The sequence below is a fragment of the Capra hircus genome, chromosome 2 (genome assembly GCF_001704415.2).
Source record: "Capra hircus breed San Clemente chromosome 2, ASM170441v1, whole genome shotgun sequence".
NCBI classification, from domain to species: Eukaryota; Metazoa; Chordata; class Mammalia; order Artiodactyla; family Bovidae; genus Capra; species Capra hircus.
Window position 1 is genome coordinate 104,728,673 of NC_030809.1, and position 25,167 is coordinate 104,753,839.

General features: G+C 36.0%; 1 protein-coding gene across 7 annotated transcripts in view; it reads right to left on the bottom strand.

Moving 5' to 3' along the window:
* The window catches only part of COBLL1 (cordon-bleu WH2 repeat protein like 1), a 167,258-nt gene that overhangs the window by 68,085 nt on the left and 74,006 nt on the right, over positions 1–25,167 (bottom strand). For 6 of the 7 annotated variants that reach the window (XM_018063956.1, XM_018063983.1, XM_018063937.1 and 3 more), the window contains one exon: positions 506–694. In XM_018063956.1, the coding sequence (XP_017919445.1) occupies positions 506–694 (189 nt within the window). Of the gene's footprint in view, positions 1–505; positions 695–24,676; positions 24,695–25,167 lie in introns of those variants that run through there. The other variant, XM_018063981.1, reaches the window with a different exon arrangement.

Below are 25,167 nucleotides of genomic sequence, written 5' to 3' on the forward strand. Positions count from 1 at the left end.
TCAGTGATGTAAAAAATCCTGCTAGTTTTAAAGACAGATTTATCTGCTTGGATAAATAAGAGAGTACCTTTTGAGAGTAGCTAACATGGCTTCTGCAAGTCAGATTTGGAGAAGCAGCTTAGAAAAGAAAGAATAATTTGGAAGCAAAGGGAAGGAGCTTTCTTATGGATCTCTGGCTTGCTTTGTAAGTTTGACTTAGAAAATCAATAAAACTGGTGACTATTCTTCTGGAAAAGACTATTTTTTAAAAAACTTAGTAAATGACTAACAAAATGTAAAATAGTTCCAAATTTCAAGAGTCACTTCACCAGGGTTGTGGAATCCATACATTTGATATTTAAAGCATTGTCAGGAAAATGTTAATACCTCTTATCATCTTTTTTTTTTAATAGATAACTAAACTGAGTGATGAATAACGTATCTGTCAAAGAAAAGAGAAATCCAAGCAGAGGGTTTCAATTACAGAAGAAAGGGAAATCCTGATGTTTCATTCACTCCACCGTACCTGCCATTAACAGTAGTAGACTTGATAATATCTCCAGGTAGAACCACCAAGAGTTCAATGTCTTTATCCATCATGTTCTCTTTCTGATCCATGATAAAAGCAGAAGATTCTACGGAATCATCAACTGAAGAGGCATCAAGGCATTTGGTCTCAGCTGGAGGAAGTGGTGCCTTGGCTTTTGGTTTTCTCCTAAAACAAAAACAAACCACAAAGAATAAAGTATACATGTTTTAAAAATAACTTGCTAATGCGATCTCATTTAATAAAAACACAAAATGTGTCTATGCTTTTTCATATCCAGGAAAAATGTGCTAAAATATTACAACTGTTAGCTTACTAGGGATGGTAGAATTAAGTTTAAAAAAATTTTTTTGCCTTTTTAAAAATCAGCATATTTGTTTGTTTTCAACAATATGCTTGCATTACTTGGCAATACAAACAAACAGGGTAACAAAGAGATTTGATATCGGCCTTCATTAAATTCAATTAGTGTGTGTTCACTACAGCAGGCAAAAGTACTGGATTTTGTTTGATGGAACAAATTATAAAATACTTACTGTCCTAATATCTCATTTCCATACCTCCTACTAGCTCTCACTTTCATGTCTTTCATTCTACTTTTTTCTCATGTAGTGTATTCTGCATCTTTATCCAGATTAAACTCTTACCTATGCTACTAAATCTAGCTGCAACCACCCTCCTCCCACCCCCTACATCAATATGAGGAGGCACATACCCTACATGGCACATACAACAAGTTATACAAATGTAACATTTTTTTTTTCATTTTTCCCCCCTGGAAAATTTCATCTCTCTGCCTACAATTATTACTCCTTGTAAGAAAGAAGTATGCTGTATTTCCCACTGGACTTACTAATGAACAGTTAACTGCAATTGGTTATTTGTTAAATTATATGGAATTTTCCAGGCAACAATACTGGAGTGGGTTGCTATTTCCTTCTCCAGGGGATCTTCCTGACCCAGGGATGGAACTAGGGTCTCTAGCATTGCAGGTGAAGTCTTTACCAATTGAGCCACCAGGGAAGCCCTAAAAATAAAAAATGTTACAAGTAATTATTCTAATAAATGTGTTTCAGTGTCACTTACCAGGACAACCCCTTAACTGATTTATAACAGAAATAGTAGTAGACAGTCTGCACAAGACCAATTCAATGATTTGAGGGGTTGAAAAAAATGAGACATGGAAATAAACAACATGTAACTATAAGGAAGTACACACACATATTTTCTAAGTACTGCAAATTAGAGCTTTTGAAAATGTTACTTTTCACTTTTTTTATTGAAATATAGTCGACATATAACATTACGTTGTGTCAGGTGTACTACATAGTGATTTGACATTTGCATATGTTATGAAATGATCCTAAGTTTAGTAACCATACTTTGGCCACCTCATGAGAAGAGCTTACTGATTGGAAAAGACTCTGATGCTGAGAGGGATTGGGGGCAGGAGGAGAAGGGGACGACCAAGGATGAGATGGCTGGATGGCAGCACTGACTCGATGGACGTGAGTCTGAGTGAACTCCGGGAGTTGGTGATGGACAGGGAGGCCTGGCGTGCTGCGGTTCATGAGGTCGCAAAGAGTCGGACACGACTGAGCGACTGAACTGAACTGTCCCCATACAGAGTTATTACAATATTACTGATAATATTTTTTGTGCTATTAATATATCTTATATCCCTGTGGCTTATTTAAAATTGGAGATTTGTATCTCTTAATTATGGACTTCCCTGGTGGCTCAGTGGTAGAGAATCCACTTGCCAAGCAGGAGACGTGGGATCAATTCCTGAGTGGGGAATTCCATGAACAGTGGAGCCTGGAGGGCTACAGTCCATGGGGTCTCAAAAGAGTCCGACATGACTTAGCGACTAAACAACAAATCTCTTAATTTCCTTCATCTATTCTTTCCCATCCCCAAACTGATTCTGAAAGAAAAAATACTTCTGCTTTCTATTCAGAAAAATATAAATTTTAATTTCTCCCTCTTTCCATTCCTAGGCAAAAATAAAAGCCATAAAGATAAAAGGGCTTCTTTGTAAGTAAACCTGTAACATCCAGTCATTCAGTATTTTCAAAACTTAATGTCTCACAAATTTAAGCACCTTTGTGCACTCAGCATCATGTAAAAAGAGAAACAAGGTCCCAACATTAATTTTCTAAAATAATAGAACTTTAATTTTTAGGAGTATAAGTGCAAAGTTATATTCTACTTTAGAAAATATTTCTTTTACAATAATGACAAAAATGAATTTTTAGAAGTATTTCAGTAAATATAACAAGTTTATAAAATTTCTATGAAGAACAACTTTATCCAATTTCCAAATGCTTTTTAATCTATTAAAATTGACTGCTCATCTATTCAACAAACATTTACCCTGTAACTGACAATCATGTAGCAGATTCAGCTAAACACTGGGGATGTAAAGACTGCGACAGCCAGAACCAGTTCTCCTATCCCAGAAAGGACTGATAGATACATGCAAAATTAGAATAAAGGTTGATGACTCTTCTAGTACAGGGATGCAGATGATACAGCTGAAGCTCATAGGAAGGGAAACCTGTGTAGCAACCCAGAAATGTTTGACAGATGGAAAACATGAGTTGAGTTTGGGGAATGAATAGACACTCACAGGAAAAGACAAGAAATAATTGAAATTTTAGCAAGGAAAAGCAAATCGAACCATGAAAGAAAGTGGTACTTCTCAGACTTGAAGAGTTTAGTAAAATTCCACAGAGAAGCCAAAAGAGAGGAGAAATCAGTGAATCAATGAAAACGTTTTTATAAATAAGAGAATTCAGCAAGGTGGTTTGGCACAAAGTGAGCATGCCAACATCAATAGCCTATGTAAACATATGCAAAACCTAGTCAAAGTATAATGAAAGAGAAAACTTCTTTTACAGTGGGAACAAAAATAAATTTAAAAAATTATTATAGTAAATACAACAAGGATTTTGAAAAATCTATATGAAGAAAATCTTATATGCCAAATATTCAGCTTGGATTTTTCCCTTCAACTCCAGATTTGTAAATCCAATGCCTACTTGACATCTGGACTCAGATGACTGACTAGAATCTCCAACTTAATTTACCTTCCAATTCCTCTTCACAGCTCCTCCAAACCAAACGGTTTACTCTCCAAGACGTCCATCTCAGTAAATCATAATTCTTTCAGTTGCCTGGGCCCCAAATCTCCTCTTTCATACACATACAATCCAATTCATTGACAAATTCTGCCAGCTCTATATTATAAATAGACCCATCAACAACCTTGACTACTAAACACCTCCGTTCAAGCTGCTCTTGGTCTTCCCTTTCCCTGCCTTGTCACTTTACACTCAACAGAGCAGCTGGAGTGATCCTCTTAAAATGTTAAGTCTGGTCACAGAACTTCCTTTCCCACCCTTCGATGGCTTCTGACCTCACCTAAAACAAGATGCAGAGCTTTATAATCTGCCCACCCTTACCCTAGCCTCTCCAAGCTCCTCTCCCACATTCTTCCCAGGCTCACTGCACTCAAGTCCTATGACTCTTGCCTTTTCCTTGAGCACATTTAGGACAGTTCGTACTCAGGCCTCTCTAAGGGGTCTGTCCTGACCTTAAGATAACAGGTCTATTTCTCTGCTTTGCTTTTGTCCGAGGGTTTATCAGCAGCTAACATTCTTGCTTATCATGTCTCCTTCCATTAGTAATTAACCCCATGAGTACAGGTTCTTGTCTCCACTGTCTAGTGTCACACATAACTGCTAATATGTGAAGTCTCTAGAGCAATGTCTGCTCCATAGCAGGCACTCATATTGCTAAATGAATGAGTTCTGTGGATACTTCCCATAAGATGAGGTACCTAAGCATGTAACTGAGAAGGAAAAAAGTCGTACCACTAAGGTACATCAGAATTAGCTGTGTTGGATTTGAGAAACTAATTATGCTTTATTTTTGAGAAGATGAATATTGAAAATTATGCAGTCGTCTTATTAGCAAGGGATAACTGAGAAGTTTAGGGCTTTAGAGGAGTTTCATGAGAAAGGTCAGATGACAAATCCAAGTCTCTACAGGCACAGAGGTAGAGCATCAGGAACAACCTTGGGCACAATGAACCTGGCTTTCAAGAGAAGCGGTGCCATAGAAGGTCTACTAGGCACCGCCTTCTACCACAGTCTCCTCCCTATCTCCTGCTTTCATCTTTGAAGGTACCTTCCCGTCTCTAAGTCTCTCTCCTTCTGGGCTCTGCTTGAATGCCCTCCCTGTTTTCCCTGCATTGACTCATATTTTCTATCCTTTGAGGTCCAGATTGAATCACCATTCCTTGTGACATTTTCCCTGTCTATTGCATACTGCAATGAATTCTAACAGTTTTAATGTTCTGTACATACGGGATTGTCTCATTTCCTAAGCTTTGAGTCTATGATGAAAATCCACCTTAAATTACTAAAGGTAAGCCAACTTAAAAGAAAAAGCAGAACAAAGCATTTGTTGAAATATTTTTTTACATGGAACATCTATTAAGAACACCTCAGTGTTCCCTATGATTGTAATAAAGCATTTGTCACCTTTGGCCCTGAAAATTGGCAAGCATATTGAGAATCAAACCAAGATCCTTCCACAATGAATCAGAAATTCAACAGGGAAGATGCAATATGTAGGTAACTAGGCTTCCCTGATGGCTCAGAGGGTAAAGTGTCTGCCTGCAATGCGGGAGACCTGGGTTCGATCCCTGGGTCGGGAAGATCCCCTGGAGAAGGAAAAGGCAAACCACTCTGGTACTCTTGCCTGGAAAATCCCATGGACAGAGAAGCCTGATAGGCTACAGTCCATGGGGTCACACAGAGTTGGACACGACTGAGAGACTTCACTTTTCAAACAACAAATACCAAAAAAAAAAAAAAAAAAACCATATAACAGGTAACCTTGAAAATTCAGAGCAAGGAGAGCAAGCTAAAATCCTCTATGAAGATGAGAAGGCAGGTATCAAGATATACTACAAAGAAAAAAGAAAAGTGACTAGTCTGTGAAAGAAAAGTAGTATTTAGGCGGTAGAAGCTGTAGGTTCATCTATGCGTTAGTTCCCAACTGTGACCCATTTGCATTAAACTCAGGAATCTGTCTATCTAAAGTTTGCTCACTATATCCTGTAGTCTAGTGAAAGGAATACCACATAGAGACCTGGACTGGGCCTGAATCCTAAGTAGCTTTAAGACTTTGTTAACTTACTTGACCTTTTACTCACCAGCAAAAATTTTTTAAATGCCTTTCACTTACTCACATACTTCCCAATGTTTTAAATTTTTTAGTTGAGATGCTTTGAAGTGATAACAAAATTAGGTTAAATGTCACCCAAAGCCAAAGTATAGTAAAAATAATCAAAGCTTTTAGCATAATCTAAGCATAGGAAATTCTGGTAAAGAGAGTAACATATCAACATGCAATAACAACTGTCATTTATGACTTATGAATGCTAGTTTTTATTAATATATTAAAATTATAGTACCATAACTGCCACTGAAGTCCCTACACCTCTTTTAAATAAGAATGATATCTGAGCCAGTTTTCTCCTCTAGGGATTTCCACTTAAGCTCCTCTTCACCACTGGCCTAGTTTGACTCTGTTTCTGCTCCTCAGAGGCCACTATTTTCAACAGTAACAATAGCAAATTTTATACAAGGGTGGTAGCTGCTGCCAGAGAAAGCAGTGGCACCCCACTCCAGTACTCTTGCCTGGAAAATCCCATGGATGGAGGAGCCTGGTGGGCTGCAATCCATGGGGTCGCTAAGAGTCGGGTACAACTGAGCAACTTCACTTTCACTTTTCGCTTTGATGCATTGGAGAAGGAAATGGCAACCCACTCCAGTGTTCTTGCCTGGAGAATCCCAGGGACGGGGGAGCCTGGTGGGCTGCCGTCTGTGGGGCTTCACAGAGTCAGCTGCTGCTAAGTCGCTTCAGTCATGTCCGATTCTGTGTGACCCCACAGACGGCAACCCACCAGGCTCCTCTGTCCACGGGATTCTCCAGGCAAGAATACCGGAGTGGGTAGCCATTTCCTTCTCCAATACTGAAAAGATATTTAACATAGAAATATTTTCTATGTCAAGGCAAAAATCCATTAATTGAGCCCTAAAAATAACAAGCCACAGTAAAATTATTGCTTAAGCATTGTTTTACTCACTAAAATTATCTCAATATTATATTCAATTTTCACAATGAAAATTAAGGTACAATCCCACAATATGAAATAATATGTCTTTAAAATACCCAAATTTAACTTTAACTGGAATTTAAATGGTATCCTGTTACTACTACTGATCGATTTTTTTTTATCATTTGATCTAAAAAGTACTTCAAAATCATGTATCCATTGCAATCATCTCTCCATCCCTGTCAATATTTGTATCTTTAAGATAAATGAAAGGAATAAAACAGGAGATCAGCAAAATAAGTATCTACTCAAACACCTCTACTTGGCTTGAAAGAAAGAAAGCTTTCAGTTGTATCGGGTTGGCCAAAAATGTATTTGGGTTTTTCCATAAGATATTATGGAAAAGACTGAACAAACTTTTTGGCCAACCCAATATGAGATCTATTTGCATTCTTAATAAGCTACTCAAGTCCAATGGAATCTCAATTGATTGCTATATTTATATTGTATCCTTATGGATTCAGAGAAATACTACATGAAAATAGAGCTTTGATATTAAAAAAAACGTAAGAATAAAATCATGTCTTAACAGTAGATTTTTAAAGTATCAAATTCTAATGATCAAAAAGAAATTTAATAGCCACCCTCTCTCAGTATTGGGCTTCCCTAATGGCTCAGTTGGTAAAGAATCTGCCTGCAATGCAGGAGACCCTGGTTTGATTCCTGGGTTGGGAAGATCCACTGGAGAAGGGACAGGCTACCCACTCCAGTATTCTTGGTCTTCCCTTGTGGCTCAGCTGGTAAAGAATCTGCCTGCAATGTGGGAGACTTGGGGTCAATCCCTGGGTTTGAAAGATCCTCTGGAGAAGGGAAAGGCTACCTACTCCAGTATTCTGGCCTGGAGAATTTCATGGACTGGAGTCCATGGGGTTGCAAAGAGTCGGCCACGACTGAGCGACTTTCCCTCTCTCAATATAGAGGGCTGTACTAATCAAACATTAGAAGCATTGTAGTTAAGTGCTGACGAGGCATCCTTCATAGCATCTGGCAATATTTTGATGGTTCCTAACTTACGCATTTCAACGATAGAGACCAGTTCTTCAAAATAATTTCTTAGTGTGTCTCCCTGGGTTTAATAAAACAAGGGAAGATTATTTTAAACAAAAATCTGTTCCAATGGTGAACATAATACTGTGCTATGTGCTTGAGGGAATGCAATTAAGTGCCTTTTCTTGATGAGCCTTATAGCTCATAAAAGTGAATATATCAAAGTGGCTTTAAAAGATAAACAATGATGAAAGGCAACATAGGGAGACCCAAGGCATTTTATGACTCTTAACATTTATCTGGTCAAGGTCACCAATCACTTTTGTGTGTTCAGATCTAATAGACAATTATAAAATTCATCTCTGTCACATTTGAGTAAGCTCCTAAATTCCAATAAGGGCCCATTTCTCAGCTGCCCAACACCCCTCTGCTTGGAATTCTCTTCCCTTTATCTCTTTGTGTAACAACACAATCTACTGTTTTCTTCTTTACTGCCACTCCTCAGCCTCAATGCCCTTAGGAGTCTCCTTGTCTGACTTGTAATTATTGGGCCACCCCAGGGTTTCTTGTCTGCCCCTTTGTCTTCTCTTTCTACAATCCTCACCCCCAAGTAATTTCATAAACTCCATGGCTTTACACATCATTTACAAGTTGATAACCCTTAAATTCACATCTCCAACCCTGATATGTTTACTGAGTTCTGACTTACATGCCCCCAGATTTCATGGTCTTCTCCACTGGAAAGTCCCAAAGGTATCTCAGAATCAAAACTCTTGATTCTCCTCTCTTTCCCCAATTCTCATCCAACCCTTCCCCAGGATGTCCCATCCATGTAAAAGGCTCCATGCTAACCACCTTGTTAACTCAAGCAAAAATTCTGGGCATATTTTGACTCTTCTCTATTCTATTTTCAATCCATTATCAGGTCTTGTGGGCTAAAACATAACCTGAATCTGTATACTTTTCACCAGCTTCTCTGCTACACCCTGGCAATTAAGCTATCATCTCTTGCTTGGACTGCTCCAATAGCCTCCTCACTGATCTCTCCCCTTTTCCTCTTGTGCCTTAAAATCTTCTCCTCTTGTCCCTTAAAATCTATTATTCTCTGTAGTCAAGAGGGATCTGCTAAATATGTAAATCAGATTACATCACATCTCTGACCCTTCACTGGTCTCCCAGAGCATTGAGAATAAAATCAAATCCTGTCCTGATTACTCCTGATGTAAATGAATGTCTAAGAAATCACTGAGCCACCCCGTGTCAACATCTGAGCTCCCTTCTGACTGTGTGTGTGATAGTTGCTCGGTCATTTCCAACTCTTTGGGATCCCGTGGACAGTAGTCCGCCAGGCTTCTCTGTCCATGTAATTCTCCAAGCAAGAATATTGGAGTGGATCGCCATTCCCTTCTCCAGAGGAGCTTCCCAACCCAGAGATGGAACCTGGGTCTCCTGCATTGCAGGCAGATTCTTTACAGCCTGAGACACAGTGGAAAGCCCTGGGAAGCCACTCCTATTTCTTGCTTACAGCTCACTGTGTAACTCACCCTGGCCTTCTTTCCTTTCCTTCACATCTGAGGATTTGTAGAGCTACTCCCTCTGCCCCAAATATTTTTAACTACAGAACTTCAACTGCCTGTGCCTTCAGCTCTTTCAGATCAAATATTAGTATTTCCTTGTCATATAGGTATTCTCTGACCACTCAAAAAGGGTGCCAATTCCTATACCCACTCATCTCAGCCCAGTTTTCACCCAGTGGTGCTCAAATTTGACAACAGAATGAACTCACCTGAGTTTTATAAAATGCCAATGCCCGGGTCCCATGCCCAGAAATTCCAATTTAACTGGCTACCAGGATTTTTTAAATCTCCCCAAAGGATTCTAAAGGGCAGCCAATTGATAACTACAGGTCTAGCATAATGCCTGACAGATAGTAGGTATTCATTTAAAGTTAATGATTTACATTCCTAAGGACTTCTGCTGAGTCTGAAACACCCACTGAAGGTTGCTATTTAGGTCAATCAAGTTTGTGTAAATCAAGAAGTTCTTAGTCTCAGTGAAGATAACAAATTTTAAAAGTATGCCTGAAGTTTAGTAATAACTTTTCCAAATTAAAATCTTTGTTATATTTTTGCTTCTTTTTCTCTAAGAAGGAAATTCCTTATGAAAGGAAAGAAAACATAAATTTCCCTTGATATTTTTCACTAAGTTATAATTTATACACAGAAAAACATAAAATACAAACAGATACATTTTCATATATATGTGAATGTAGAATATGGAACCATACACAAAGATTAAAGTAGGCAAATGTATCTATAAATTAAAAATTAAATATTAAACTTCTCTTATCTGTCCCATAAATGTTGTTGCAACTTCAGCTTGTCTCAGGGTTTTCTAAATGTCTTATGTGGGATGTTTGTTTTCTGCACAGTTAAGAAAGTCAAACATCAACAAGAGGAGAAATGAGGAAAGCCTTCACTACCAAAGAACACATCAATGGAGAAGATACAAAATTCATCAAAACAAATGAGCAAAGTTGAAAAAACAGACTTGAAAGCAATGTAAACAGTGAGTCAAAAGACAGTCATCGGCATTAATTGGTCACCCACTGTGTCCTTCAGTGGTATAGAAAAAATCTGGGTAGATTAAAGAAATACCGCATAAGGTCCTCTGACACTAGTAGCTTAAAAATGAAGTGAGTCCAAGCAAGCAAGTTCGAAGATATCCTAAATGGGCCCTACAAAACTAACTTAACTGAAGCTTATCTAGTTCTAGGAACTGTGCAAATGTTTTACATAGATAATCCTTTAACAAGTGCTATTCCTTTTTGAAAAAAAATTAGTATCTTATTAAATTTTTAAACCACATTGAGATTAGTAGGTAATTTTTTTCAAAGTAAATTTTAACTCCAAAACCATGTAACTCACTGGCTACCCCATTCACTCTATGCATTAGGCTTTTGCTCTGTAATAAATGTCAGTAGCAACTGGGCTTAACATCATTTACTGAAAGCTTCCTTTGGACTTCATATTGTTGCCTTGCAGGCAATGTACATGGAAAAGTTGATGCAGTTTACGAAAATTAGTCTGAAAAGGTAAATAAGAAATGTGATTGACAATACAACTTAAAAATTCAAAAATGATGGGTAGAGAAGACTACACAAAACTTCTTGGGCTTCTTCTTTCTTTCCCACATAATAATTAAGTATAAAAAGCCTTATATATTAATATTTCCAAAATATTAAAAAGAGGTTACTTATTAAATTTAAGACAGGAAAAATCATCCACAATTGGATTGTTTTATGTACTAGCTTATCTGAAATAACAAAACAGTAAAAGAAAAAAAAAAAATTTTTACCCCCAAAAGGAAGTTAAAATGTTCTTAGTTTGCAACCTAGATGTCCTTCAGTAGGTCAATGGATAAATAAACTATGTTACATACAGACAATAAAATATTACCCTATCATTTCCACTTTTTTCACTAAAAAAGAAATGAACTATTAAGTTATGAAAGAAACATGGAGGAGCCTTAAATTATATTACTAAATACAAGGAGCCAGTCTGAGAGGGCTGTATATTGTCTACTTCCAACTATATTACATTCTAGAAAAGGCAAAAATATGAAAAAGTGAAAAACACCAGTAGTTGCCAGGTGTTTTGGTGAGAGATGAATAGGTGGAATGCAAAAGATTTTTAGAGTAGTGAAAATACCCTATATGATACTATAAAGATGAATACATGTCATTATGTTTTTCTCAAAAGCTATAGAATTGAACTTTTCTGATGGTACAGTGGATAAGAATCTACCTTCCAATGCAGAGGACATAGGTTCAATCCCTGGTCCAGGAAGATTCCATGCCATGGGGCAGTTAAGCCCATGCACCGCAACTACTTAAGCCCATAATTCTAGAGCCTGTGAGCCGTAACAAGAGAAGCCACCGCAATGAGAAGCTGGTGCACTGCAAGGAAGAGCGGCTCCTCCTCACTGCAACTAGAGGAAGCCCACGTGCAGCAGCAAAGACCCAGCGCTACCAAAAATAATTTCTTTACAAAAATCTGTAGAATGCATATCAAAAGTGATTACTAATGTAAACTATAGACTTAGGGACTATAATGTATCAGTGTAGGTTCATCAGTTGTGACAAGGGTACCATTCTGGGGAGAATGCATGTGTAGGCGCAAGGTGATATGGAAAATCTGTATCTTCTGCTTAGCTCTGCTGTAAACCTAAAACTACCCTTAAAGTATTAAGTCTAAAAAAAAAAAAAGAGTTCTTAGTTGAAATGTTGTCTTAATTTTAATCAACCTAGTAAGGAACTGAAAAACATTAAATGTGGATATTATAATTATTCAAATATATGCACACGTGCATATTAAACAGTAGGAATGTATATGTCAGCCAAGCAAGCACACTGGTAAACTAACCAACCCTAAAATGAAAGCATAAGATGCTTTTGAATCATAACCTCAATAACCTACTCTCAAATATGTACTTTTTGGTAAATACGAAACAGCACTTAGTCCTTAGTCTCTGTTAAAGTTTTAAATCTATGTTTGGGAATGGTGTCTGTTGCCATAAACCATGCTCAAAGGCATAACATTCACTGCCTACTGATAAAGAAAAATCCTAGGATTGAATTTTCCAAGTTAAGTTTCCTAGCTATAAGCTTTGTCAAACACTGGCTAGAAAAACTACTTAGAAACAGTGTCTCAGAGTTTACAAAAATTAACCTAAAATTGATCTAAATGTAAAATATAAAATTATAAAATGTTCAGGTCAAAACATAGGAGAAAATCCTTGGGACCAAGGCTTAGGCCAAAGGATCTCAGACATGACAACAAAGATGCAATCCAGAAGATTTTTTAAAATATCAGTAAACTGAACTTCATCAAAAACTAAAGCCTTTTGCTCTGTGAAAGACTGAGTTAACAGGATGAAAAGACAAGCCACAGACGAGGAAAAATTATTTCTAAGACACATGCCCATCAAAAAGTCATATTCAGAATATATAGTTTTCAAAATGCAATAGTTAAAAAACAAAGAATCCAATCATTAAATAGGAAAAGATTTGAACACTTCACCAGAGAGGAGGTCAGAATGGCCAAGAGGCACATGAAAAGATGCCCGACACTATTATTCATTTAGGGACATGCAAATTAAAGCTATGATGAGATACCACTACCCACCTAAATCAAAACTACTGATAATATCAAATACAGACAAGAATGCAGAGAAACTAGATCTCTCATAGATGTCTTGAACAAAGTGAATGCAAAGTGGTATGGCCACTTTGGGAAAGAGTTGGACAGCATAATATGAAACTAAATGTATGCATACCACTGAGCCAGCAATCTCCTCCTGGGTATTGACATGAGAGAAATGAAAATTTATGTTTGCATAAAACCTGTACATGGATGTTTATTGCAGCTCTCTTCATAACAAACCCAAACAGGCAACAACCCAAATGTCCTCCAACGTGAGAATGAATAAACTGTGATGCATCCAAATGATGGACTACTACTTAGCAATAAAAAACAAACCTTGATATACATCATCTTGGATGATCTCAAGGGCATTTTGCTGAGGGAGAAAAAAACCAGTCTCAAAAGGTTAAGTACTATATGTTCTATTTATATGAGTCTCAAAGTAACTAACTTATGGTCATAGAAGACAGATCGCTGGCTGCCAGGGTTGGAGGCAGGGTGTAACCATTAAGAGTAATATAAGGGAGTGCCTTTGTGGTGATGCAACACTTCTGTATTCTGCTTGTGGTGTGCCACACAAATTTACACATGTATGAAAATTTCATAGGATTATAAATCAAGACAAATTTTTTAAAGTAAAGAATGCATGTAAGAGGTGATAAAGATCTAAATAAGGTCTCTATCTGAGTATTGTACAAAAGTCACTTCCCTGATTTTGATAACGTACTATGGTTATGGAAGATATTACTAACAGGGGAAGCTTGGGGGAAGGCAAAGGGAAACCTCAGCATTATTTTTGCAATTTCCCCCAAATCAAACTATTTAAAAATAAAACTATACACAATTTCATTTACAATAAAATTATGTCTAAGGTAGAGATTCTCAAAATTCAATGAGCATTAGAATTATCTATGGAACTTGCTTTTAATACAGATCTGCTTGAGTGGGCCCACATTATACTTTTTAAAATAGAATTTGAATATGGGGTCCTAATACTATATACTAGTGGTCCAGCACATTACAGTTTGAGACCCATTGGACTAAAATAAAGGAAAAGTTATTAGAAAGAAAAATGATGATTTCCATCAATACATATTGTTCTATTTAATGGCTAATTACTAAAGAAGTCTTACCTACACAGAACCACATTCACAGATTATCTTACTGAGCCAAGAGACTCTCATTTATAGACTAAATGAAAGACATATAATAAAATCAATATTTGATCTATTTTTTAAAATGCAAATATCAGTATTCATAACCCAAATCTGTTATAGCAATACAGAAGGGAAAATGCTGGCATTAAAATAAATGTTATTAAATTAAAACAAAGGCATGTAGGGGAAACATTCTCAATAAGAAACACAGGTCACATTTTGAAATGTCTATTAAAGGTCCTTACCTGTCCTCCTATGTAAAACCATTATAGTTGGCAAGTTACACACACATACATAAGCATGAATGCATTTGATCTAAAAGCTTCTTTTTTTGAAAAATAAAATGTTAAAAAGATCAAACTAGACATTACTTCATATACAACAAATTAAGAATTAAAACCCAAGAGGTCTACCAAGACTTCCATCAATTATCCCCTCACTAAGCAGCCCAATTTTCAAACTCAGACCAGTGGTTTTTGCATTTCTTTTGGGAAGTCTTTGTGCCAAGGACCTACTGGTCCTTTCACTTTCCTCAGGGAGAATGACTGGCAGTTTCACACTGTTTTCCATCCATCTTATTACCAGGAAAAATGTAGCAATATAACAGAATAAATCAAGTCTTAGAACACCTAAAGCTGCTAATTTCTGAAAGACCACTAATCTCTATCTCAAACAGTTGCTATAAACTCTAAAATGCTAGCTCCCTTGCTCTCAGCTCTGTGGAAAACTAATTCAAAAGAATTCAAAAGGATGAAACATTAGTCATTTTCTGATTATGCTCAAATAGTTCAGCTGTTTAATAATTATCAACATAATAATTATCAAAATCTTGAATGTGGATAGTCTACAACCCAGTTTCTCTAACAAATTGACAATGTGGGGGGAAAGATGAGAGGGTAAGAACTGATATAGTATGAGAGAGTTAAATGACATAAACATCAAAGTAATGTGTGAAACTGAATCCAATTTGGACAAAGCGAACAAAGAGAAATTTAAATAAAAACTGGGTGTTAGATGATATGCAAAACGAATTGTTGATTTTGTTGGGTACAATAATACCGCAGAAGGTATGTTGAAAGACTTTATTGCTTCTTCTACTCAAATAGTCCTACTAAGTGCTTCAAGTAAGCAAGGATCATCATTTCTCTTTCTAATATCTTTGCCTTAACTTTAACACATCTCAAGTCCTAAGCAATCACTAAGCAACTTTGTCTCAGGACACTTGCCTTTTTGGACATTTCATACAAATGAGATCATACAATATGTGTCCTTTTGCGTTTGGCTTCTTTCAATGACCACAACCTTTTGAGGTTCATCCATGTTGTAGTATGTTATCTGTATTTTTTTACTCTTTATTACCCAATAGGATTCCTCTATACGAATATATAACATTTTATTTATCTACCAACTGATGGATACTGAATTGTTTCTACTTTTTTCTATTTACTACTGTAAATAATGCTACTATGAACATTTACAGGCAAATCTGTACACATCCATTCTTGGTACAGTATGTCATTCATATGAAGACTTTGCAACAAAACTAATATAGCCTCTTCCTAGTATTCCTAGTACTCAGTGTAACTACATGCATGCTCAGTCCATACTCAGTGAAATAATTCCTCCCAATTCCCACAGGCACAAGGAAATAGTTAAAAGCCAAGATTCCTCAACATTATTTGAAGGCACTTAAAATTAACACATAGTTACAAAAGACCAATAAATATTCAGGAATTATAAGCACATGTAGACTATACAAAACACAGCTTCAGACACAAGCTGATTATCCAAGAAACATTTTGATTATAATTAAAACAGTTCGGACCATAGGGCTTCCTGGTGGCTCAGGGGTATACAAGCATCCGCCTGTAATGCAAGCAACAGGAGTTCAATCCCCGAGTCAGGAAGATCCCTGGAGAAGGAAACGGCAACCCACGCCAGTATTCTTGCCTGGGAAATCCCATGGACAGAGGAGCCTGGCGGGCTATATAGTCCATGGGGTTGCAAAAGAGTCGGACATGACTTAGCAACTAAACAAAAACAAGGACCATAAGATTCTGCTTTTCCATTAACTATAATGAATAATATAATTAAACTTATTTGTTTTTAGACAAGATACAAAGTAATAATCATTGAATAGACTAACATATCTAACAAAGGAAGAGGTAGTTGGTATAATGAAAACTCGGTATAACTACATTTAACTTATCTACTGGCTTCACTACCTAAACACAGAAAACATAAGATTCCCTGCTAGGTATTGCTTATATAACAAAGCGTAGTTCAAAACTATACTTTTATACTCATACATAAAACTACATAAATGTTTTTAGTATTTTTCTCATGTATTTAAAGTTTTCATTGGGAGGAAAAAATCTATTGTGTTTCTAAATATATAAATAGAATAGATATCAATGTTCTCTTACGGAAAACAAAAGTTTGAGAATAGGGATTTAGGAAAAGGATCAAAAAGCAATGCAAATATAACAAAAACCCTTTAAAATTTCTAATCAGTAGGTTATTTTTAAAAGCCATTTAAAGTGAGAAATCAAAAGTTCAAGGAAACTTTGAGCATTGTAACTTAAAATACACGATAAATTAATTCTTGATCTTTGCTGCAGAGTGAAATGTTTATATTTGCAACTGTACCCACTTACTGAATTTTCAGCTTGGCCTTCTTATATAAGCAGCACATAAAGGCTTGCCTCCCACTTCCAATTTTTTTAACTTTGTCAAGGATTTTAAGACACCTGCAAGCACTTCGAATGCAAATTCCTTGATTTTAGCATTTTATTTCATTCCTTCAGTTGCCTTATTACATGTAATTCAACAGTACATTTTTTGGAGGGGTGGGGTAGCTGGCTCACCAAAGATTCTTTCTTCAGTATTTAACTTGGCTTTTATCAGACAACTCTTACTGAATTCAAATCATATGTCTGTCATATTTAGGTTAATTACATTATTATAATAAGTAATTATAAAAACAGGCCTTAACAGGTTAGGAAATAGTCAAAACAAATTTTTGATGAAATATAACAAGGGGCATGTGCAGGCAATCTAGAGAGTATTAATAGCTTACTGACTTTGGGAGTTCATTGCGCCAAGGACAGCCATTCAGCATGTTTCACTAAGGGAATGGAAAGTTTATTTGACCCAATGAATGAGTTGTCTGAAATTTAAGAGCTTCGACAGTATTACTAGACATAAGATTGCTGGAAAACTCTGACCCGTACACAGACAAACCTTTAAGACACTGTGGCCCCAAACTCAATTTGTTAGTTCATCCAAACACTTGAAGTCTAAGCAAAAACCACACCACCTGTCTCTTCATTTACTGCTTAATTCTGTAAGAAAGATAGTGAAAAATGAGAACACTATGGATCAGTTCACACATGTCAGTTGAGTTCGGTCACTCAGTCATGCCCAACTCTTTGCAACCCATGGACTGCAACACACCAGGCCTCCCTGTTCATCACCAACTCCCAGAGTTTACTCAAACTCATGTCCATTGAGTCAGTGATGCCATCCAACCATCTCATCCTCTGATGTCCCCTTCTCTTCTCGCCTTCAATCTTTGCCAGCATCAGTGTCTTTTCCAATGAGTCAGCTCTTCATATCAGATGGCCGAAGTATTGGAGCTTCAGCTTCAACATCAGTTCTTCCAACGAACACTCAGGATTTCCTTTAGGATGGACTGGTTGGATCTCCTTGCAGTCCAAGGGACTCTCAAGAGTCTTCTCCAACACCACAGTTCAAAAGCTTCAACTCTTTGGTGCTCAGCTTTCTTTACAGTCCAACTCTCGCATCCATACATGACTACTGGAAAAGCCATAGCCTTTAACTAGACGGACCTTTTTTGGCAAGGTAATGTCTCTACTTTTTAATATGCTGTCTAGGTTGGTCACAACTTTTCTTCTTTTAATTTCGTGGCTGCAGTCACCATCTGCAGTGATTTTGGAGCCCCCCAAAATTAAGTCAGCCACTGTTTCCACTGTTTCTCCATCTATGTCAGAAATGATACTATTTTTTCTCTTAATAGAATAACAATCTAAGCAGTAGTAGGATATAAATACATAAGTATAACTCTCCAGAAACCATCATTTTAAACTTACGTAGAAATAATCCCTTTTATGCAAGGAAGAAAGACATGAAACAATGCAGTTCTTTTCCCTGGCCCCCGCTCCCGCACTGAAGTATAGTTGACCCACAATACTTCGGGTGTACAACAAGTGACTCAGCCATACACATACATGCACACACACATTCTTTACAGATTCCCATCCACCACAAGACACTGAAAATAGTTCCTATGTCACACAGCAGGCCCCTGCAGTCCATCCGTTTTATACACAGCACAGTGTATCTGTTAATCCCAAGTTCCCAAATTTATCCCTCCCTCAGAAACAATCCATTTCTATTAATTAAATGTTTTAATTTTCGCAAAAGGAAGTAAAAATTTATTAAAAACTGTACTTATGCCATAACTAAAAATCACAATGAAATTAAAACCAAATAATATTTATTGACAAAGAATACTGACAAAGAGATAAAGACCTCTGTGAAAGAGTTTTTCTTCCTATCTCCTTAATTATCTTTAAGGTATTTATTTGTGGTAAGCACATAGTGGCATACTAAACAAAAGATCCCAGTTTACATACCACATCCTTTTCATACAGTGATGATAGTGTTCAAATGGCTTGTGGTATATGGCCACATTTCTGATTAGTGATTAGTTCAGATTAGTGAATGGAAGCTCACTGAGTCGAGGCACTTTACTCTCGTTTAGTGCTATATCCTGAAGGATCTAGGAAACTTTGGGCACAGAGAAGGTGCTTAATAAAGCATTGTTCAGTGAATGGATTCTCTCTTTCAGATAACGTACACATGCGCGCCAGGTACTTAACTATCTTCCTAATGTTCTAAAAAATATCCAAATTTCTTAGACGCACACTGGGATAGGACATTTGATGTATTTGTAATGAAATGACAATTTCCTTTGACCATTTGACCCTGATTCTCAGAAAACAGAAAAGCTTATAAAAGGAATAAATTATCCTCAGTCCTACAAAAGTCTGATTGTCTTTAAGCAATGTATAAAAATAACCAATCAACACTTAGGATTCTAACATCTAGATCCCATTAAAACTGTTTGTTTTCCTCCTTCCATCTAACAGAAAGTCATTTATCTTTGTTAATACTTTCTTACATTGTCAGGCAACTCTTCCAAAGAAATTATTTTATAATAGTTTCCCATAATCATTAGCAAATAAGAATGCATATTTCAGTTTGTGAAAAAAATCAGATCATATATTAATCAAAATGGGCACTTTTAATGTAGTAATCATAAGTTAAAAGTAATGATACAAGAGAAAGACTCTGAACCACGAGACAAAGAAACACCAGGTCTCCCCGCATACACTCCCATACAACAGGTAATTAGTCAGCACCTACGCTATCTTACTGCCTTTTCATACTGTTCATTGTGGTGCTGGAGAAGACTCTTGAGAGTCCCTTGGACTGCAAGGAAATCAAACCAGTCAATCCTAAAGGAAATCAACCCTGAATATCCATTGGAAGGACTGATGCTGCAGCTGAAGCGCCGATACTTTGGCCATCTCATGCAAAGAGCTGACTCATTGGAAAAGACCCTGACACTGGGAAAGATCAAAGGCAAAAGGAGAAGAGGGTGGCAGAGGATAAGATATTAGACAGCACCACCAATTCAATGGACATGAATCTGGGCAAACTCCGAGAAACAGTGAAGGACAGCCTAGTGCGCTGCAGGCCATGGGGTCGGAAAGAGCTGGGTGTGGCTTAGAGGCTGAACAACAGTTCGCTCCCAAGCCTGTTTCCTTTCTCCGATGCCATTCTGTTGCTCAATCTCTTACCACGTACATCCAGCACCGGTCAAACAACTATTGGAAGTCTTAAAATTCAACTTAGAGTGACAGATTAGAAAGAAAAAAACATTGTGTGAATCTATCTAATAAATACAATTCACTGTCACTGAAAGAAGCACTGACTCAGCAAAAGAAAACCATGAGACATGTATATGCTAAAGACTAACTGCATCAGAACCGTGCCTCTGTGCTCTATAAAACCGCAATCCTTTCAAAGAGGAAATTACTCACATGCTAAAAGGTAAATTTTGTGTCATCTGCATAGTTTAAGCAACCCGAAATACTATTCCAGGGCTTCCCAACTACCATTATTTCATTTCCACAAAAAGGTAGCTAATTTACCATAGAAATATAACAAAATCCATTGCAGTTCTTCCTCCTGAGGAACAACAGAAGGAAATGACAAAGAAATATACAGTAGTCTCATTTATATAAACTTTCCCTGAGGAAATAGGTGGAACTAGAAACAAAGGCATATATAACATGCCAAGTACTGCTGGTCAATACAGCACAGTCTTAGCAAAGATTTTGTTCAAAAATAGCTCTTAGAATATCAAAGCCATTAAAACAACTTTTTTTTAGCAGAAGAATTCTGGTATAATAGGTGTGGTCCTGTTATGATAAATGCCAAGATAAAGGAGCTAAAATAATAACAAAACATTCACTTTTTGACCCTAAAATAAAAACGTATTGGATGTATTTATTGCAACAATCTCACAAAAAGATCATTACATTCTTTTTGTCCCCTAAATTTCTTAAGCACCAGTCCCATGTTATTTTTACATTTAGGAAAACTAAAAATGTAAAAAAAAATAATGACTAGAAAAGATAAAGAATGTTATATTTGATCTCACAAGCGAAACTAACCTTTTTTTCTATTTCTCTTTGATAAACTATTTCATGTTTTCATGAATTAGATGAGATATAATGTATCTGTACTTCAAAAAATGACAATTAACTTTGACCAACAACCTTTTTTCCAACTCAACATGAAAACTGGAAAATTATCTTTGGTGATTCCATGAGAGTAATTCTCAAGCAAAAAAACAAAAAGCCCTCAATCAAATGTAATTGGTCATCAGTTTAATACTTCATCATTTTTGTTTGTTTATACAACAGTTTTACATTGTCTTCCAAAGAGTTTCTCTTTGAGGAAAAAAAAATGGGTAGGTACATATTTTATAAAGTGAAAATGATTAACAAATTACTCTGACAAACCCATCAGTGGGTTTTCCATATGACTTGAGAGTTTATCTAATAACAGAATTGCCTATAGGCTGAAGTTTAATAAAAAGGAAAGAGGGTAACACAGTCATTACAAGGGACAGCATTGTGGGAAGGTTGAAACAGTAGGGTTCAAAAAACATGAGTTTCTAGTTGTATATCTCCATATATATGGTTTATAGACTGACTAACCACCGCAATCTGTCTTTGTACAAATAACTCTCATCTTTGTTTTGACAAAGTTAATAAGTGAGAAGAACACATCCTCACATTCCATTTAAAGTCATAACTATATAACTCCAAGATTCTGCAGAAAACACTCACCCAAATTTAATTCTAAAGATTAATGTGTAATCATTTCAAACATGAACATGGAATATAATTATATTCTTAATACTGAATGTATAATGACTTTGGGTTAAATAATTCTATTACTCACCTTAGCTTTTCCCTTATTCCATCTGGTTCAGTAATTTGCTTTCTAAAGAGCATATGCCTAGTGGGAGTAAACAAGACACCCTAGAAGTACTCTATTTCCTTATTAATGGCATCATTAAATCTGCCTATTTATAGTCTCAACTATCTGACCTCACGGCTTACATGGATAAATGGATGTGTTTAGTTTTTAATCCTCAGTGTATGCTTAGCAGCAATTAACCAGAAGGAGATAATAACATGATATATCTTTTTGATCTTTAAAATAAAATATTGTGTTATTGCATTTTCTATAGTTTTGACTTATGTGAACCTTAGGTATGATAATATTTCTTTGTGAGTAAAATTAGAAAAATATAAATCTCATGTACTTATTTCTATGAGAAAAACTGAATTACACAAGTCAGATTTCTACAAGGTATTTAGAAATATAGCCATTGTGAAAATTATAACCACTTTGATTCCATCAAACAAATTATTTTTCAGGTTTAAGATCTATTTTATAATAGCATGTTGATTTATAATCTGAAACACATAAAATCTTTCCTAGGGACAGATAATTGTCCCTACGGTTTCTATAATCTTATCATTTCTAAGAAGACTTCTTTAACTACTAAACACCTATAAGTAATACTTCTGTGCACTGTGATGGAAAGGTTAAATTGGTGCAGCCTCGATGGAAACAATGTGGATCTTCCTCAAAAACTTAAAAATAGAACTACCATATGATCTAGCAATCTCACTTCTGGGTATATATTCAAAGGAAATAAAAAGAGAGAATATCAAAGAGATATCTGTACTCATATGTTTATTTCAACATTATTTACAATGGTTAAGACATGAAAACAACCTAAGTATCTGTCAAAGGATGAATGGATAAAGAAGATGTGGTGTATACATAATATATCATAATATCCCATATATAATGAAATACAATTCATGTAGGAGGAAAGGGGAAAGTCTGTCATTTGTGACTACATGAATGGACCTTGCAGCCATTATGCTAAGTGAAATAAATCAAACAGAGAAGGACAAATACTTATGATATCACTTACATGTGGAATCTATATAGCCAAACTTGGAGAAACAGACATTAAATGGTTTTAACAGTGGCTAAGTAGTGGAGAAAACAGGAGATATTGGTCAAAGAGTACAAACTTCCAGTTATAAGATGTATAAGTTCTAGAAATCATTAATGTACAGTATGGCAACTATAGCCAATAACAATACTCTTATTATATACATGAAAGGATTTGCAAGAATAGGCCTTACATATTCTCATAGTTAAAAAAAAATAGTAATTATGTGATGTGATAGAGGTGTTAAAGCTATGGTGATAATAATTTTCAGTATATAAGTGTATCAAACCAACATGTTATATACTTTACATTCATTCATACATATTATAGATCAATTACATCTCAATAAATAAACTCTTCCCTGGTGGCTCAGATGGTAAAGTGTCTGCCTGCCACGTGGGAGATCTGGGTTCGATCCCTGGGTCGGGAAGATACCCTGGAGATGGAAATGGCAACCCACTCCAGTACTCGTGCCTGGAAAATCCCATGGACGGAGGAGCCTGGTAGGCTACAGTCCATGGGGTCACAAAGAGTTGGACACGACTGAGCGAATTCACTTTCTTTCTTTCGAAGCTGGAAAAAGATATTTTCCACCACAATACAACAGTAGCTCATATTTTTCTTCATCTTATTATTTAAGACATCAAACCTCCACAGATATCTATCCCCAAATTTCAGTATATACGAAAAGATTCATTTTCACATTTCACCTAAGATTATATAATGTCAGGCATCTATTTTACCAATGAGGTTAGTGTAATCTTTAAAAAGAAAAAATATTTTCAAAGGAAAATACTAGACCATTTTCAAAAGCAGATGATTAGAAAATGTGAAATTATTTTAAAAGTTGTACAAATCATATTTCCACATTTTTACAAAAGAAGGACAGTACTCCAAGCAAAGTGATGAGTCAGGTTGTGTTCTTTGGTTAGTTAAGTGAGCAAACTTATATGTAATCAAGCACCAGCCAAGTCAGAATTTCCACTAGCAACTTTCTTACATCATATGCTGACAGAGTTAATATTACATTCAGGGTCTGCTCTAAAAGTATTGTGTTAACCATTGGCGTTTTTTTTTTTTTTTAAATTCAGGTAAATTTGACTAAATGCTATTTTTACTCACTACCTAAAGGGGTGTTAACACAGACAAGCCCCATGCCAGGAAGGCGTAAGCGAAGAGCACAAATCTAGAGATCAAAATACTACATTCTAGTTTGAATTTCTCTGTTAGATAACTTCACACCTCTGAATTTCAGCTTTCCTGTTTACTGATACTGAGTGAAGAAAACATGTTTATAAGGTTCTTGTATTTTAAAAGATAGTGATTAGTACTTTGTAAAAGTGAAAATTCTAGATAAGTGTAATTACCATACATTCTTATTGAAAGTGAAAGTCCCTCAGTCGTGTCCTTTTGCAACCCCTTGGGCTATACAGTCCATGGAATTCTCCAGGCCAGAAGACTGGAGTGGGTAGCCTTTCCCTTCTCCAGGGGATCTTCCCAACTCAGGGATCTAAGGCAGATCCTTTACCAGCTGAGCCACAAGGGTAGCCCAAAGTGAAAGTGAAAGTCGCTCAGTCAACTTATTGAAATGTTCATGATAGAAGAAAACTTTACTGCATCTTCAAACTTGGAAGTTTCAAGAGCAGAAATGAACAGCACTAATTAAGTTTATACATACATGGAGTTAGTGAATTAAACATTAAATTTTTGTTCTTCTCCAACGAGTTACATCATTACCGTATATTTAATGTGTCAAGGAAAATAAATTAAGTGATTTACTCCAAAATACCAATTCAAAAACCCATAAGTATAATTCAGCCCTTTCTATAAAAATTTTGACAAAATGAGTTCTCACACATATTAAAAAATGTTTAAGAGTAATAATAGTTCATAGGACAATATCAGACAATTTTTAAAAGCAGGTGATCAGAAAATGTGAAATTAAAAGTTTTACAAATCATATATACTTACAATTATTTCCGAAAGTCTCTATGAAACAGTACTGTTCTATTGGCTACTTAGAAAATGTTACACAGACTGTCCTGTTCTGTTACTGACCCTTCTTTTTATTATGTGTTAAGTGCCAGGTACTCCTTACTTCTGGCAAGTACATAAAAGAAGGAATTCACTGGTCTTACAACATCATTCCAGGAATGATCATGTAATGTTTTCACAGGTCTTTTTTCTGAAGAGAATGTATTTTACACAGTAGTTTTAAAAATAACTCCTTACCAAGCAGTTTTAAAATCGAAAATTTCAACGTGTCTCCTTTATAAAGTTATAACTGCTTGCAGATTCTCAACATATTTTAAAAAGATTTTAAGCAACATCTTACTAAATAATTATTAGATGTTAGTTAAGAAACACATCTATATAATATTAAAGAAAAAAATTATTTGTGGATAGTTTGAAGAAAGTTGGGTATATAAAAATCAGATTCAGAGAAAAGATCAGGCTTTAAC